The sequence below is a fragment of the Lepidochelys kempii genome, chromosome 12 (assembly GCF_965140285.1).
Source record: "Lepidochelys kempii isolate rLepKem1 chromosome 12, rLepKem1.hap1, whole genome shotgun sequence".
Taxonomy (NCBI): domain Eukaryota; kingdom Metazoa; phylum Chordata; order Testudines; family Cheloniidae; genus Lepidochelys; species Lepidochelys kempii.
The window spans coordinates 3421246-3439665 of record NC_136391.1 but is presented as its reverse complement, the minus strand read 5'-3'; the positions used below and the strand labels follow the sequence as shown (position 1 = coordinate 3439665).

Sequence of the window (18420 nt, the reverse complement as noted above, 5' to 3'; positions counted from 1 at the left end):
CAAAGAGAATCATAGAATATCAGAGTTGGAAGGGACCTCTGGAGGTTATCTTGTCCAAACCCCTGCCCAGAGTAGGACCAATCCCCAACTAAATCATCCCAGCCAGGGCTTTGTCAAGCCTAACCTTAAAAACTTCTAAGGAAGGGGATTCCACCACTTCCCTAGGTAACACATTCCAGTGTTTCACCACCCTCCTAGTGAAAAACTTTTTCCTAATATCCAACCTAAATCTCCCCCACTGCAACTTGAGACCATTACTCCTTGTCCTGTCATCTGCTATCACTGAGAATAGTCTAGATTCATCCTCTTTGGATCCACCTTTCAGGTAGTTAAAAGCAACTATCAAATCCCCCCTCATTCTTCTCTTCCACAGACTAAACAATCCCAGTTCCCTCAGCCTCTCCTCATAAGTCATGTGTTCCAGTCCCCTCATCATTTTTGTTACTCTCCGCTGGACTCTTTCCAATTTCTCCACATCCTTCTTGTAGTGTGGGGCCCAAAACTGGACACAGTACTCCAGACGAGGCCTCACCAATGTCGAATACAGGGGAACGATCACGTCCCTCGATCTGCTGGCAATGCCCCTACTTATACACCCCAAAATGCCATTGGCCTTCTTAGCAACAAGGGCACACTGTTGACTCATATCCAGCTTCTTGTCCACTGTCACCTCTCGGTCCTTCTCTGCAGAACTGCTGCCTCGCCATTCGGTCCCTAGTCTGTAGTGGTGCATTGGATTCTTCCGTCCTAAGTGCAGGACTCTGCACTTGTCCTTGTTGAACCTCATCAGATTTCTTTTGGCCCAATCCTCCAATTTGTCTAGGTCCCTCTGTATCCTATCCCTACCCTCCAGCATATCTACCACTCCTCCCAGTTTAGTGTCATCTGCAAACTTGCTGAGTGTGCAATCCACACCATCCTCCAGATCATTTATGAAGATATTGAACAAAATCGGCCCCAGGACTGACCCCTGGGGCACTCCACTTGATACCGGCTTCCAACTAGACGTGGGGCCATTGATCACTACCCGTTGAGCCCGACAATCTAGCCATATTTCTATCCACCTTATAGTCCATTCATCCAGCCCATACGTCTTTAACTTGCTGGCAAGAATACTGTGGGAGACAGTGTCAAAAGCTTTGCTAAAGTCAAGGAATAACACGTCCACTGCTTTCCCTTCATCCACAGAACCAGTTATCTCATCATAGAAGGCAATTAGATTAGTCAGGCATGACTTTCCCTTGGTGAATCCATGCTGACTGTTCCTGATCACTTTCCTCTCCTCAAAGTGCTTCAGAATTGATTCCTTGAGGACATGCTCCACGATTTTTCAGGGGACTGAGGTGAGGCTGACTGGCCTGTAGTTCCCAGGATCCTCCTCCTTCTCTTTTTTAAAAGATTGGCACTACATTAGCCTTTTTCCAGTCATCCGGGACTTCCCCCAATCGCCATGAGTGTTGAAAGATAATGGCCAATGGCTCTGCAATCACAGCCGCCAATTCCTTTAGCACTCTCGGATGCAACGCATCCGGCCCCATGGACTTGTGCACGTCCAGCTTTTCTAAATAGTCCCGAACCACTTCTTTCTCCACAGAGGGCTGGCCACCTCCTCCCCATGCTGTGCTGCCCAGGGCAGTAGTCTGGGAGCTGACCTTGTTCGTGAGGAACAAGTGCGGGGAGAAGTGCAGCCAGAACCTCAACAAGAGGTTCTGGAGGAGCCGGAATAGGGGCTGCAACTTGGTGCATTCAAGATAGGCGTGTGCCAGGTTCTCCCTCGCCGCAAAAGGGGCAGGCCTCGGGTATAGGGGTGAACCGCGCCAGGTGCATGCCCATGCTCATGGCTCCATGAAGAAGCCACCAACCTATGTCCCCGAAGGTCCGTGGGTCCAAGGTGGAATAAAGGCTGGCCCACCGGGGCTCCTCACCCTCTTGAGGTGGAAAGGTCCCATCGGGGCGGGACACGAGGGTGAGGAAGTGCAGTGTGTGGAGTACAAGTATGTACAGATGGTTTCTGGGTGCGGTTCGAAACCAGACTGGCTGCAGGGTGTACAGCTGGCTCGGAGTGTGGGAACGGGGAGGCCGGGGGGGGCCTCGTGGAACAGGGGCCGAAGAAAAATGTCTGGAGGGCCAGGGGAGAGGGGTGGGTGGAGAGCACCCTCTCGCAGGGCTCGCCGCAGGAAAACGAGAGAATCAGGTGACAAGGCGGCCTCCACCTCCTGGAGTACGTGCCTAGGGGTCAGAAGGGTGGAAAGCCCCATGTGTCGACCGAGCACACAGGGCACCACCCAGTCCCCCCTGTCGTAGTCCAGGAAGTCTCAGACTCTGGTGGTTTCTGCCAGGACCAACCTCCGATGCACCGAGGGAGACTCTGCCACCTGCATACGTAGATCAAGGTTGTGTAGCAGGGGCTCCGCGAGGAGGTCCGCCCCCTCGGTGGCCACAAAGGACTCGCGGGAGACCTCTCGGATGGAGAAAAAAGAGCTGCTGGTCGTATCGGAGCCCTCAGAGGTGGCGGAGGAAGGCGTGCACCAACGTGCTCCACGCCGGACTACCTGCACCATAAAGGAGTCTCTGCAGGGCCTGGAGGCAGAAGACATGGACCTGGCTGCGCAGGCAGGCCAGGCCTTGTCCTCCCTCCTCCAAGGGAGACTCAGGACCCCTGCAGAGAACCAGTGCAGCCCCAGCCACAAGAACTCCAGAGCCATCCTCTGGAGCCTGGCCAGGATCCTCGGGGCCAGGCTCAGGGTGTTGAGCCGGTGCCAGAGCATGGACAGGACTAGCTGGTTCAGCACCAGCACTCTCCCTCACAGGGAGAGACACCAGAACAGTCCTGTCCATCTCCGCAGTCACACACCCACCCTGGCGTCCAAATCCTGCCAGTTCTCTGGCAGAGAAGAATGCGTGGCGGATAGATAAACGCCAAGATAGAGCAGCGGACCCATGCCCCACTGGATGGCTTGAAGCGCAGGTGGGAGGGAGCTTGCCTGCCACCCGTCCCCAACCACCAGGCCAGAGCGCTTGACCCAGCTGACCCGGGTGGAGGAGGCCACTGAGTAAACGGCCTGGCAGGCCTCCACCCGCACCAGGTCGTCCGGGTCCTGGACCACAAGGAGCACATCGTCGGCGTATGTAGACAGGACCAGCCGCAGCTCCGGTCCCGAAGCACCAACCCCATCAACCTCTGGCAGAGGAGACAGAGGAAGGGCTCAATCGCCAGAGCATACAGCTGGCCCGAAGGGGGGCACCCCTGCCATACTCCCCACCCGAAGCTGACCGGCTCAGTCAGGGTCCAGTTGAGCCTGACCAGACACTCCGCGTCAGCGTACAGCACCTGGAAAAAGCCCACGAACTGGGAACCGAAGCCAAACGCCCACAGGGTCCCCAGGAGATACCCGTGGTCCACCCTGTCAAACGCCTTCTCCTGGTCCAGGGACAGGAGGGCAAAAGACACAGCATCCCTATACCCCAGCTCCAAGAGGTCCCGGACCAAATACAAGTTATCAAATATATCACAAATGGAAGCTACAAATAAAAGGGAGGGGCAGGCAACCAAACTAAAACCCAAAGTTTGGGGCGGGGCAGGTAGCAAACACGGAAGGGCCGGGGCAGAGGAGGCAAAACTAACAAAAGCAGAACCCCTAGGGGAACAAAACAAGTAGCAGGCGGGGCTGGCTGTGGGGGGGGGGGCAAACTAGCACAGGGGACTGGGGGGCACAGCAGGGAGGGGACCCCACCAGCCAAATGCAGCTGGGGGGAGGGAAGGTCCAAGGTAAGGAGACACGTGCGCCCACATGTGCTTGTGTAGCTCAGTCTATTGCCGCTCACTGCTGCAAACAGTCCCAGGTGGTGAAGGGGGGGAAAACAATCAGCCACGTCGAGGGGCGAAGAGCAGGTCCGGTTGGTATGTGGGGTGACGGAGGGGGCGGCGGTAGTTGGGGGTGGTGGTAGGTTGGGAGCAGATGGGCAAGGAGGAGGGCTCCACGCCTCTTCCTCTTGCTCCCCCCAGCAGCAATAAAGTCACCCCCGCCCCCGAAGAGCAGAGATGTCAAAAGTCACTCCGTTTGTGAATGAACCCTCTCAACAATGTCCCTCTGCGGGAGTCCTCTTCTTGCTCCTCCTCACCGGCAGCAGCGGTTCCCACAGGAGCAGCAGTGAGCAGCAATCAGCCAGCCAGGCAGGAAGGACCCATAGATGGTAGCGATGGTGGGGTTCTAGTTTCTCCTTCCGGAGGCGGAGGGTGGAGGGGGCGGGCCGGCAATACCCCCCCTCACTCCGCAGCAGTGGCAGCAGCAGCCCAAGAAGGGAGAGAACTCCAGCCAGCAGGGCAGCCCGAGCAGACTGACCCTCCTTCCTGTTGCAGGGTGGTCACCCGCTCCTGCCCTGAAGGGCTTAAAACAGCCCTGGGAGAGGGCTGGGACAGGGGAAAAGCTGGGCTGATTGGTGGAGTAGGCGCAGCTGGGGCCACGACCCAAACGGACCCAGTGGGCCCTATAAAGGCCAGTGAAGCCAGGAGCTGAGAGGACTCTCCCTCTAGCTTGCTGAGGGAAAAGGACCTGACTGCCTGGAAGCTGAGAGAGTACCTGAGGTGGAGCAGGGCTGGGGGAAGGCTAGAGGAGCTGGGGAGCTCCGGCCTGGAAACTCCCCAGGCTGCAGGCCTAGAATAAGGCTAAATAGATACTGGGGTTGGAGGGGGTAGGCAAAGGCAGCAGGTCCAAACCCCTCTTGCCTGTGACGACTGGCGTTTACACTGCAGTCGGCCTCAGGGAACGGGGGCTAGTTGATGACTGGCAGTGGCAACAGACTGAGGTGAGGTGGGGATAGTGGGTGGGGATTCCCTGGGGGAGGTGAGACCCAGATCTGTGGAGGTACTGCCAGGGGGAAGCACCCTGGGTAAAAGGGGCACCGGGGTCCGGGAGGGACATGGGGGCCAGCAGCAAGCAGGACACCGGCCTGCAGAGGGCGCTCCGGAGGCTGGAACACTAATTCCCTGGACGACCAGCAGGAGGTGCCACAGGGGTGAGTCTCACACTGCTACAGCATCTAAAGAACAAGGCTAAAAAAGGTCTTGACCAGAGGCAGGATGCTCTTGGTTCATGCCAATCCATCACTGTCATAAATATAAAGGGAAGGGTAAACCCCTTTAAAATCCCTCCTGGCCAGAGGAAAAATCCTCTCACCTGTAAAGGGTTAAGAAGCTAAAGGTAACCTCGCTGGCACCTCACCAAAATGACCAATGAGGAGACAAGATACTTTCAAAAGCTGGCGGGAGGGGGAAAAAACAAAGGGTCTGTGTCTGTCTGTGTGATGCTTTTGCTGGGGACAGAACAGGAATGGAGTCTTAGAACTTAGTAAGTAATCTAGCTAGGTATGTGTTAGATTATGATTTCTTTAAATGGCTGAGAAAGGAACTGTGCTGAATAGAATGACTATTCCTGTCTGTGTGTCTTTTTTGTAACTTAAGGTTTTGCCTAGAGGGATTCTCTATGTTTTGAATCTTATTACCCTGTAAGGTATCTACCATCCTGATTTTACAGAGGTGATTCCTTTACTTCTATTAAAAGTCTTCTTGTAAGAAAACTGAATGCTTTTTCATTGTTCTCAGATCCAAGGGTTTGGGTCTGTGGTCACCTATGCAAATTGGTGAGGATTTTTACCAAACCTTCCCCAGGAAGTGGGGTGCAAGGGTTGGGAGGATTCTGGGGGGAAAGACATGTCCAAACTACGTTTCCCAGTAAACCCAGATAAAGTTTGGTGGTGGCAGTGGAAATGCAAGGGCAAAGGGTAAAATTAATTTGTACCTTGGGGAAGTTTTAACCTAAGCTGGTAAAAGGAAGCTTAGGAGGTTTTCATGGAGGTCCCCACATCTGTACCCTAGAGTTCAGAGTGGGGAAGGAACCTTGACAATCACTTAGTAGGCAGGCACGGAACATGTGGTGGGTGTAGTCAGAGTACGGCTGATCAGTCAGGCATGCTACACACTAGCTGTGAGTAGCAGAGAAGTCCTGCTGGGAACACTGCGAAGAGGAAATTACTGGCAGGAATTGAGCCTTCTGGCCACAAGGGCTCGTGCTATTGTTCCCTGGCCATGGCAGGACAGAGAAGGCCACAGCATGTGCAAGGCTGAAGCCCAAAACACTCTGGCACCACCTTAGAAACATAGCTCTCCAAAGGAAGGACATCGCCAAAAATGGTTCCTAATTGGGTTAACTCCTTTGGAACAGACCCCTCCATGAGCAGGGACACAAAAAGGAGCGAGCCAAGAACCCCTCCCAAGACTTCCATCTTCCCTGGGTTCAGACAAGGCCCATCTGCATGGTTCAAGCAGAGACTAAGTGGAGTCTATGGAATGAGAGGTGTATGGGTGAGTGTTATCAGCAAGCAGGAAACTGTTCTTTCAGTTCATCACATGGCAAGCCTAAATGTCCTGCACTTCCTGTCAAGGCCCATGTCAACAAAGGGGACCAAAAAGGAGGACAAAATGAGCCTCGAAAAGGAAGAGGTGAGCTTTAAAAAGACATTAAAATGGGCACTTGGCACATCAAAGGATAAGGCCCTTCATCAAGGAAGCAGGGACCTGCTTACCACTACTCTATAAATGGTACTTTCTCACTGTCCAGGGCAGCTACAGCAAGGACAGGCCAAAACCAAACCCTAAGAATGGGTTCCCTTTGGATTTCAGGAGGAAAGGTGGTTCTGAGTCTATCCCCACACCAAATCTGCGCCTTTGGCTTGAGTTCTAGATCCAAATAGCAGAAAGACACTCCTCTCCCAGTCCCAGGGCCTGTTCCAATCCTGGTGTCAGAGGAACAGCCCCCAATGAAGACAATGAGCTTGCATGTCCTTCCACCAGAGCGACATTTGGACCCCAGTTCAGAACAATTCATCAGATTTTGGCACCATCAATGCAAACCTTGCCCTAACTCAGCCTTGGCCTCTTATCCCAGAGTAAACCTAATTTGGATCCTAATCGAAATATTATCCCCCTTAGGCGACACAGTCACAAAGCAGGTCACACAAATGAGAAAGATTAGACCTAGTCAGTCTGAAAGTTTGATTTTCAGGCTCACACCTTCACATGAAACCTTTCAATGTCAATTGGCATTTATGCCTGCCAGTGCAGTAGTTAAACATCTAAGTACCCAGGATACGGGTGCAAAATCCATTTGCATGAATAAATCAGAATTTTAGCTTGCAGAAAAATGTGTGTCCTACACACTGAAGCATCAGGCACTTAGGGGCACAAATTCTGCTGGTAGGTTACAGTCACTTTGTAACTATAGCCATCAGAAGCATCTTATTATAGGCCGTGCTCCAACACTGAGCTAATAACACAGTGATCAGTGCAGTACAAAACCTATAGAAATTAGACAACACCATGGACTGGTAAAGGTCCAAGTGATGGCTCTTACCTTGTCATTGTTCCTCAGAATCAGCGGGACTTCATAGATCTCACAAGGGGCATAGTTCTGAAATACCACCTCTGATGGGAAGGGCTGAAACAAGCTCTGCTCCAGGTCAACTGAAGAGAACTAAAGATGTAAAGAGACACTCAGTAAGTGGACACAGAAATGCTTGGAGGAATGGGGTCATGAATGCAAATTCTGCATTGCTCTTTAACAGGATGCAATCTAGACCATCTCTATGAGCAATTATATAAGGTTTGCAGTGAACACTCCCCAAAAGAACCATGGAGTAACTGAGATCAATGAATTTACATCAGGACCCCAGTGGAGATACTGTAGGGATGATTGTTGCCCATTAACTTTATAGCCTGCACTCACCCTGAGGTAAAGACATCAGGGTCCATATCCTCAGATATTTAAATGCCTAACTGGCATAGGAGTAAGGCATGGGAATTAAGCTCCTAAATGCCTTTGAGGATCCCATGGAAGTTAGGTGCCTAAATGCCTTTGAGGATCTGGGAGGATCCTATGGGAGTAAGGTGCTTAAATACCTTTGAAGATCTGGCCCAGGAGACTAGAGAGCAGAGAGTTTTAGTGTCAGTAAGGAAGGCAACCAAGAGAAGCAATGCAGCAGCTGTTCAGAGTTCAGCAAAAGATGACAGAAGACAAGGCTATATGATTTCACATTACCTTGGTGTCCCTGGAGGATTTGAATGAGGACAGAACTTTGGTTACATAATCTTTTCTAGTGAGTTTTAAACCAGAGCGAGGAATACTCAACTTTGTCCTTTCAAACCTGTGTTATTTCACGCTGTTCCTTGAGCATGCCGAGGAATGTGCACTGACACACAGAGCAGGGGGTTGTGGGGCAAAGCAGCACATATTCAGTGGAGATTCTTAGGTTAGCCCTAAATATTTTAATTTGACTGTGCTTGCCCTTGCACCGACAGGCAGGTACCATCTCCACAGTCTAATAAGGAGGCATCCTGCGCCAAGACCCTCGAGGGACATCTGAGTCTAGACCAGTTTTCAGAGTAACAGCCGTGTTAGTCTGTATTCGCAAAAAGAAAAGGAGTACTTGTGGCACCTTAGAGACTAACCAATTTATTTGAGCATGAGCTTTCATGCATCCGATGAAGTGAGCTGTAGCTCACGAAAGCTCATGCTCAAATAAATTGGTTAGTCTCTAAGGTGCCACAAGTACTCCTTGAGTCTAGACCAGTGATTTTAAACCTTTTTTCATTTGTAGACTCCTAAAAAATTTCAAATGGAGGTTGTAATAAATATAAAGGGAAGAGTAGCCATCTTTTTGTATACAGTGCTATAAAATTCCTTCTGGAATACCCTGTAAGGTATTTACCATCCTAATTTTACAAAGGTAATTCTTTTACCTTTTCTTTAATTAAAATTCTTCTTTTAAGAACCTAATTAATTTTTCATTGTTCTTAAGATCCAAGGGTTTGGGTCTGTGTTCACCTGTACAAATTGGTAAGGATTCTTATTAAGCCCTCCCCAGGAAAGGGGGTGTAGGGTTTGGGGGGATATTTTGGGGGAAGACGTCTCCAAGTGGGCTCTTTCCCTGTTCTTTGTTTAACACGCTTGGTGGTGGCAGCATACGGTTCAAGGACAAGGCAAAGTTTGTACCCTGGGAAAGTTTTTAACCTAAGCTGGTAAGAATAAGCTTAGGGGGTCTTTCATGCAGGTCCCCACATCCGTACCCTAAAATTCAGAGTGGGGAAGAAACCTTGACATTGTCCTTTCATTGGTCATTTTGGGTCAGGTGCCAGCTAGGTTACCTTAGCTTCTTAACCCTTTACAGGTGAAAGGGTTTTGCCTCTGGCCAGAAGGGATTTTATAGCACTGTATACAAAAAGGTGGTTACCCTTCCCTTTATATTTATAACAGAGGTGTAGACCACTGTGGAAATCTCTGACATGGTCTGCAGACCCATAGACTACAGGTTGAAAACCACTGGTCCAGACTGAGAAGGCCTGCATGATGAAATCCTGGGCCCACTCAAGTCGATGGGAGTTTTGCCATTGACTGTAGTGGGGCCAGGTTTTCATCCACAGGTGGGGGAGGATTGTCAGTGTGTGCTGTCAACTATTTCCGGCCCCTGGAGTTTGGATATGTTCCAAGTTTCCTGTGCTATTTAGGATAGTTCTCAACCAATTTGTTACAGGTTTTGGCTGGGGATTTTCTGCTCTGTAGAGCACTTCAGTAATGTATCCTCTTGGAATAGGTATTAAATATTGAGCAAGAAACCAAATTTAAATGTTTATCCTGCTGAGCATGCCTCCACGCTGTCAGAGGGGCATTCCCCTATGCAACCTCCATGGTATCATGACCCTGAAGTTCACCTCCCTGTCTCACTCAGCAGCTTGGTACTAAACAACCTAGCGGCGAGACCATGAAACCTGAAGCTATATCAGTGAGGCCTCCCCTAGGCCCTGATTGGTGAAACAATGGGACCTCGGATTGGTCAGAGCTCCTATTTAAACCCAAAGGGAGGCACAGGAAATTATCTGCACAACTGGGCTCTACCTGGCTGCTGCCTGGAACGCTTGCCCAGCCCTATGTACTGTGACCTGCCTAATTCCCAGTGTCCTCATCTTGGCCTGACGCCTGGTGACACAAATAGTGCCTGGCCCCATCCGAATTAGTTCATCTGGTTCCCTGTAACCTGAATACAATCCTTCATGTCAAGGGCTGCAAACCAGGCCCCGGGGCGGGAGAGGAAGGGGATAATAGAAGCCAGCATCAGCATACATAATTCGGACTTTCGGATAAAGCTATTTAGTATGCACAGGTCTAGAATGGGGCAGCACCTCCACCCTTCTTGGGGATGAGGAAGTAAGAGGAGTAGAAGCCTTTGGTCTCTATGGCACCCTTTGCGAGAAGAGCTTCGGCCACTTGTTGGAGAAGGCATTGATTGGTAGGGTCCCCTGGAGGTGTCTGGGGGGTGAGGGAAACAAAAGAAATTCTGTGGAGTGTCCATAGTGGATTATCTCCAGGACCTCACAGTCCATGGTGATCTTGTCCCAATTGTGGGTGAATAGGGCAAGATGGCCCCCAAAGATGATGTGTGGGGCCACAGGTAGCAAGGGGAAGGGTTCGCAGCTCTCAACCGACCTATCAGAAGTATGCCTTGAGTTGCCAGTGGGTAAGAGTCGAGGAAATGGCCCTGGCTGAGGTCATGGGTCACTGATGCTGGGACTGGAGGTGCTGGCGTCGGGGTTCCTGGGGCCACTGCTAGTACAGTGGGGATAGGGTGCATACAGTCAGGGGCGGAATTTTTGGAGCTGCTGTTCGCGCCGCGGGGCTGGAGTATAGTTCCCCAGGGAGCACAGCGTAGCCCTCGAGTCCTTTAGCGAGTGATGATGCTCATCAGTCTTAGCATAGAACAACTTGTCCTCATCAAAGGGGAGGTCCCTATGGTCGTTTGTACCTCTTGAGGGAAACTAGAGGACTGCACCCAGGACTTGTGGTGCATGAGGACCCCTTTGGCAAGCCAGCACAAGGATGTGTCAGCTGGATTGACCACTGCTTGGAGGCTGACTTCGTCTACAAAGGTGCCCTTCATCCACCAGCGCCTGCAATCGCTGCTGCTGGTCTTGGGGTAGCTTGTCCTTGAACTCTCCAAGCATAGGTGTTAAGGTCGTATTTCACCAGCAGAACCTGATAGTTGGCAATGTGAAACTATAACACTGCAGAGGAGTAGTGGAGGCAGTTGGGAGCAAGAGTCAGAGCTGTGTCTGGATATCGGAGAAAATGTTGGCTCTGCTTCAGAAAAGCTCTCGGAATCCAAAGATGCCTTCGGCAGCAGGGGAGCCAGCAGTGTGGATAGACCATGGTGTAGCATGGGTATCATCCTCTCCAACTGGAGCAGGACCAGCTTGTCTCCACAGTGGGAACCGGGCAGGTGAGTGATGGGCCGGAGAGCAGTGGCAAAGGTGGGTAGGGCATGGTCCAAAGCATGGGAAGTGCTGGGAAGTGCACTCACCACTGATGACGGACACTGCACCGCTGGTTCCAATGGTCCTGGGTCCAAATGGGCATGTGGCCCCCTGGTCCCCTCCATGAGGTGCTTTCTAAAGTGAAGTTGTCGCACCTCCCAGGTCCACAGTGGGAAAGCCTTACAGATAGCACAGCAAGCAGCAAAATGGGCTTCCCTGAAGCAGTACAGACAGTGCTGGTCCTTGTGCTGGAGAACTAGCAAGGGCAGATAAACAGTCATTGAACCCCAGATTACAGGACAGAGACCCCAGGGTTGGGGGTCCAGACCTGGGAAAACTATCACGCCTATTTAAAACAATCTACACTGCAAAAAACAACAAAGAGGAACTATAAACAGGAACACTAAAAGCTCTCTTAGTGTAAACAGGATCAGGGGTTCTGACCCCAGCCACGCAGCAGTAAGAGGGAACTGGAGAGGCCTTGACCCACATGGCCTATGGAAACGCATGACACATGTGCCAGTCATGTGCCAGTCAGCAGTCATGTGCCAAGACACATGTGCCAGTCAGCAGTCACTGCTATGAAAACCTGCCAGCTCTGGCGCATGGCACACATGTGCACCCACAATTGAAACACATATAGAGATCATCACTCAAAAAAGAAGAAATTAAAATCCAGACAAACTCCATTCATTTAAACTGAGATCCTCTGCATTCATACTGGTGGAAGTGAGATCAGAATCTGGCCCTTTGTCTGCAAAAGACATGGAGCCTGAATCCCCTCTGACTTACACAAGTGTAAACTAGGAGTAGTTCCATTGAAATAAGTGGTTTGAGAGGACAGTCAGGCCCACTGTGTGCAGGATTTAAACAAGTTGAATCCTATGTACTGTGTCTCTGTAAACATCACATAAAATAGAAAGAAAAAGGGAGCTGGAGGGAAGGGCAGAGAAGTGCTACCTTTTGATGGGAGGTTTCACTCATGTCTAAAAGCTCAATAATCTGAGGTGGCCGCATCTCATGAGTACTAGCCAGCTTCTGCTCCGTAGTAAGAGACATCTCCTTCAGGAAGGCAGATGGAGTCAGCTGCAATTCAAAACAACAGGAACCAGAGCTATATAAATGGTTTTTCTTGTTACAGTGCCGCTGATAAATAATTTGTGTTCTCAGCCGTTAGGGTAGTCCTGGAATGCCACTAAGTTCCCTGCTGAAATATTTAAAACTGGTAAATTAATTATACAGAGCGGAATATACATGCAGTACCCAAGAGATTCCATCCTATTTGTCTCTCTGTCAGCCATGATTTGAAATGACATCTAGCTGAGGAATTTGATTCTTTGGGCGGGGAGTTCCTTTAACTCCTGACTGAAGCAAGTGACTTAAAAGGAAAAAAGTTAGTAAAATCCCATGGCTACACTATTACACAATGCTCATGCAAAGACCCATGTAGGGACAACTTCTCTGAGGGAATTGTCAAGGCAAAGCATAAAAGAAATGGAGCGACAAGATTCAAGGAAAGAGGAATGGCCCAAGTTTAGATCATCAAATTTTAATCAGTAGTTGTCTGATCTTGCTTTGTCCTTATAGCCTTTTTGATGGCACTCTAAAGAGCTGTTTCCATGGTCTGATCTAGCATTGGGCTGAATCCTGCTTACCTTCTCAAACAGTAAACCCCATTCACTAAATGTGTGGATAAAAGGGGCGGGGTTTGACCCCTGACCCTACAAGCCCTTTATCATATTAGTCCTCACTTCACGTGACATGAAGTCAGTGGCTCAGTGGATCCCTGCATTGGAACTGAGGTTGACACAGAGTTCATGAGGGGACAAAGCTGGCATGATATCATTTCTGTGTTCACCTATTCTGGATGAGTTCAACCCCAGGCTCAGGTTACAGCAGCCTGAAGACGACCCAAACTTATGACCAGCTGCCAAAGGCACGTAGGGGCTACTGCATCAGCCAGGAATAGCTGGAGTTCAGTGGCACACAGGCCAGGCTTCCTTCTCTCCCAGATCATCCTTGACATTCCCCAAGGGCTAGTGCAGGGGTAGGTGTAGGGCCATTATGGTGTCTCAATGCCATCTGGAGAAGCCCCTACGCCAGGCAAATTCCCCAAGGCTGCTAGATCTTACAGTAGGGTGGGATGAGTTGAGCCTAACAGGAATAGTCTCATAAGATATGGCTTGCATAGCAAGTTCCTACTGCACCAACCACCAGCATCACTCCACTAGTTAAGGACCTGCTTCCAGTTTAAACTCTGAGGAGACGGCTGTTTTGCTGGGGTTCTCCTTTACTGCAAGGTCTGTGGTAAGGGATGATGAGTATCCTCCCACTCCTTTCCTCTTGCCCACCCCTTCCTCATCCATTGATCCTGGATCCCATAGGAGGGGCTTCCTGAAGTCAGAAGACAAAACAAAATGTGGGATTACCTCTTTGTGGGAAAGGGGGGCAGGGAAACTGGCACTGTGGGGTCCCTCCCCACCCCTGATGTTGATCAGATGTTCTAGCCATGTGTTAAGTACTTACAGTAACAGCCTTTTCTTCTTCTCTGACAAGTTTAGGATTACGAGGGGCCACAACTTTGCTCTGGAATCCTTCAGGCATCTTGGAGGGCCCCAAGGATTGATGAACCTTGCTGGATGGCATCCTCACATAATTTCTTAGCTCATCTGGAATAAGCAATAGTGCAATTTTTAAAAGCCAAAAAACCCCTTGGAATTAAAAATCCTCAGCAACAACAGGTACTGGGCCCAATTTTCACTGCCCTGTATCTTAGGTACCTACTGCATGGGACAGAGTGTAGAACTCCACTGACTCAGGCACTGACTGGGCATTTTACACTCACTTCGCTCAACAGCAAATGATGACACAAGGCTGCAGAAACTGAAACCTGAGATACCCTGGGAGACCCATGGGAGAGTTCTAATTTACAGGGTTTTAATTTTTAAACCTCTACTGCTAGATTATCCTCTCACACTGGAACACGACAGAATAACCCCCCTGAAGTCAATGGAGTTACACCAGCATAAAACATGTCATGCACACGGCCTCCCAAATCTCACTCCCTTCTTTACCATAAATACTGTCTGCCCAGTCACTAATGTGGGTTTGTGCATCTTTAGGGGAATCAGAATGAGGGGCTTGTGGAAGTGGAGTATTTCTATAATCCCTGGTGTATTTTCTTTGGGAGTTTTGATCGAGTAAGGACTGCAGCGCTCGGGTGGGACTGAGTGTAATCCCAAGCCATGAGCACCAATTAAGACACAAAAGGGTGGCAGCAACCTCCACAGTGAGCCTCATTATTGGCAGCCAGTGAATCTAGAGAGCCATGGATTCATTGACCAAACCCTCATCCTGCACCAGGAAACCCCTTCAATACTATCTCAGATACAGCCTCTGTGGAGCAGAGCATGCGGGAGACACAAACACACTGACGCTACTGCCAACCCTTGCCCCACGCAGGCCCAGCCATTTTGCTCGCAGGGACAGGGGATTTGGGCAGTAGCAATCCAGGGCAGATGGGATACGATGGCAGCAGATCTTCTGGATGGATATTCTTCTCCTGAATAATGACCCACTTACAAATCATGGACAGAGAGCAGTGAAACCAGAGGAAACACGCTCAGAGCCAAACTGCCCAATGGTATCAGTGAGATCCTCAGGAGGAGGGGAGAATAAGGAAAAGCTATTTGAGTTCACCTAAATAATACATTTTAAAAAAAAATACAGTGGGAGCTGGCATGCACCCAGCTCCCCCCATCAGTGAATGGGTCTGCTCTGCCACATCTGGAGGAAAACCTCACATCATTTCCTTGACACGTTAATGCCTTTTAAAACACTCATGTTCCTCTCACCTGGCTTCTGAGGAGGTAGGGCCTAGAACAAATACTCTATTTTTTACCATTTCAGGGAGTTGTTTATGGTTTTAATTGAGAGGAGGGTGAAGGGAGAGAAGGTCTGAGCTGGATGTGGAAGCACAGTCCCCTTTGACTCCTTTCAAACAAGCGTTCAATTGTTACAGAACCTTGGAACCAGTCCAATCATTTTACATTATTCTGTCCCAAACATCCAGCTGATTGAAGGAGATCCCTGATACCTTAACACTGTACAATGCTCTCCACCAGATCCAAGGAACTGCACTCAGCCTCTTGAGTCTTGGGCAGACCATTAGGTCTGGGATCTTATTACCACAGTAACATTAAGAGCACCAACCACCGGGTAAGACTCCATTCAAGCAGAGCAAACATAGTACCTACCACAACAAGATCACGATCTAAGAAGACAAGCAGCATGCAAAAGGTGGAGGGCAGGGAAACAACCAAAGAGTTTGGTAATAACAAAACCAAACACTCACTGGTCCTCTCCAGCGAGTCATTAGGCCAGTTTCTCTTCCCTTACTCATCAGTAAATGACCAGTTATGTTAGTCTCACAAATCAGGAGATTTAGTGTCAGCACCTTCTCAGATCTCCTAGAGACAAATGCTGCAGTGGCATAAATGAGGAGGTAAGTTACACACTGAGAGTCAGTGGTGTATTTTATACCAATTTGTCATTCAGCTGGTGTGTAAAACAAGAGTCACTTACATGCCATGAGGATGAAAGGGGAGTGCAGCAGGAAAAGCAACCAACAGAAGGATACAAAGATAAAGCGGCCCCTGCCATTCTTCCTTTGAGCCCAGGTCTCCGTTGTCTTGCTCCTTATGGCCCCAGTTAACTGCTATCAAGTCAGAACTTCCCGTCCACACTGGTGGGAGTGTTTTATATTCATTTGGCACAGGTGTTAAGTGACAAGGTGCAAGGCAAAGGCAAGGCAACCATAATGGCAGCTTAATGAGCTAGACGGTAGCAGCTCTGCACCAGTCCCTCCCAGCCCCCATCTGCTCGCTATGCCCCTGCTTATACATCCCAAAATGCCATTGGCCTTCTTGGCAACAAGGGCACACTGCTGACTCATATCCAGTTTCTCGTCCACTGTCACCCCTAGGTCCTTTTCCGCAGAACTGATGCCTAGTCATTCGGTCCCTAGTCTGTAGCTGTGCATTGGGTTCTTCCGTCCTAAGTGCAGGACCCTGCACTTATCCTTATTGAACCTCATCAGATTTCTTTTGGCCCAATCCTCCAATTTGTCTAGGTCCCTCTGTATCCTATCCCTGCCCTCCAGCGTATCTACTACTCCTCCCACTTTAGTATCATCCGCAAATTTGCTGAGAGTGCAATCCACACCATCCTCCAGATCATTTATGAAGATATTGAACAAAACCGGCCCCAGGACCGACCCCTGGGGCACTCCACTTGACACCGGCTGCCAACTAGACATGGAGCCATTGATCACTACCCGTTGAGCCCGACAATCTAGGTAAATTTCTACCCACCTTATAGTGCATTCATCCAGCCCATACTTCTTTAACTTGCTGACAAGAATACTGTGGGAGACCGTGTCAAAAGCTTTGCTAAAGTCAAGAAACAATACATCCACTGCTTTCCCTTCATCCACAGAACCAGTAATCTCATCATAGAAGGCGATTAGATTAGTCAGGCATGACCTTCCCTTGGTGAATCCTTGCTGACTGTTCCTGATCACTTTCCTCTCATGTAAGTGCTTCAGGATTGATTCTTTGAGGACCTGCTCCATGATTTTTCCAGGGACTGAGGTGAGGCTGACTGGCCTGTAGTTCCCAGGATCCTCCTTCTTCCCTTTTTTAAAGATTGGCACTACATTAGCCTTTTTCCAGTCATCTGGGACTTCCCCCGTTCGCCACGAGTTTTCAAAGATAATGGCCAATGGCTCTGCAATCACAGCCGCCAATTCCTTTAGCACTCTCGGATGCAACTTGTCCGGCCCCATGGACTTGTGCACGTCCAGCTTTTCTAAATAGTCCCTAACCACCTCTTTCTCCACAGAGGGCTGGCCATCTACTCACCATGTTGTGATGCCCAGTGCAGCTGTCTGGGAGCTGACCTTGTTAGTGAAGACAGAGGCAAAAAAAGCATTGAGTACATTAGCTTTTTCCACATCCTCTGTCACTAGGTTACCTCCCTCATTCAGTAAGGGGCCCACACTTTCCTTGGCTTTCTTCTTGTTGCCAATATACCTGAAGAAACCCTTCTTGTTACTCTTGACATCTCTTGCTAGCTGCAGCTCCAGGTGCAATTTGGCCCTCCTGATTTCATTCCTACATGCCCGAGCAATATTTTTATACTCTTCCCTGGTCATATGTCCAATCTTCCACTTCTTGTAAGCTTCTTTTTTATGTTTTAGATCCGCTAGGATTTCACCGTTAAGCCAAGCTGGTTGCCTGCCATATTTACTATTCTTTTGACTCATCGGGATGCTTTGTCCCTGTAACCTCAACAGGGATTCCTTGAAATACAGTCAGCTCTCCTGGACTCCTTTCCCCTTCATGTTAGTCTCCCAGGGGATCCTACCCATCCGTTCCCTGAGGGAGTCGAAGTCTGCTTTCCTGAAGTCCAGGGTCCGTATCCTGCTGCTTACCTTTCTTCCCTGTGTCAGGATCCTGAACTCAACCAACTCATGGTCACTGCCTCCCAGATTCCCATCCACTTTTGCTTCCCCCACTAATTCTTCCCGGTTTGTGAGCAGCAGGTCAAGAAAAGCTCCCCCCCTAGTTGGCTCCTCTAGCACTTGCACGAGGAAATTGTCCCCTACGCTTTTCAAAAACTTCCTGGATTGTCTATGGTGGAGCTACCATAGTGATGGGAATGGGAGAGCTTTCGTGCTACCACAGTGTTTCCAATCAATTATATACTGGGCCACCGAGCCCTCCGCCCCCTTGGGAGGAGCTATACCTACTGCCTTGGAAGCTGCTCTAGCCACCAAGTGCTCTGCAAAGCAGCTCTGTTCCCTTTCTCCTCTCTGGAGAGTCTCAATGCCCAGCCAAGCTACCTGCATTTGGTGTTAGGGAATGGGTTTGCCTCTACTTGATTTTCCACTGATTGTTAGACACATAGGGTGAAATCCTAGCTTCACACTGAAAGCTCCCATTGACTTCAATTGATTTCAACTGCAGGGTTAGACTTGGCTTTCAGTTTTGCCCGTATAG

The 18420-nt window shown here is 49.7% G+C and overlaps 1 protein-coding gene across 1 annotated transcript in view; it reads right to left on the bottom strand.

The window, feature by feature from the left end:
* Positions 1 to 18420, bottom strand: part of HYDIN (HYDIN axonemal central pair apparatus protein) — a 427107-nt gene that overhangs the window by 388380 nt on the left and 20307 nt on the right. Inside the window, exons 2-4 of the mRNA XM_073307159.2 lie at positions 13886 to 14028; positions 12320 to 12445; positions 7410 to 7529 (exon numbers count right to left, since the gene is read on the bottom strand). Of these exons, the coding sequence (XP_073163260.2) occupies positions 7410 to 7529; positions 12320 to 12445; positions 13886 to 14005 (366 nt within the window). The 5' untranslated portion in view covers positions 14006 to 14028. The remainder of the gene's footprint in view (positions 1 to 7409; positions 7530 to 12319; positions 12446 to 13885; positions 14029 to 18420) is intronic.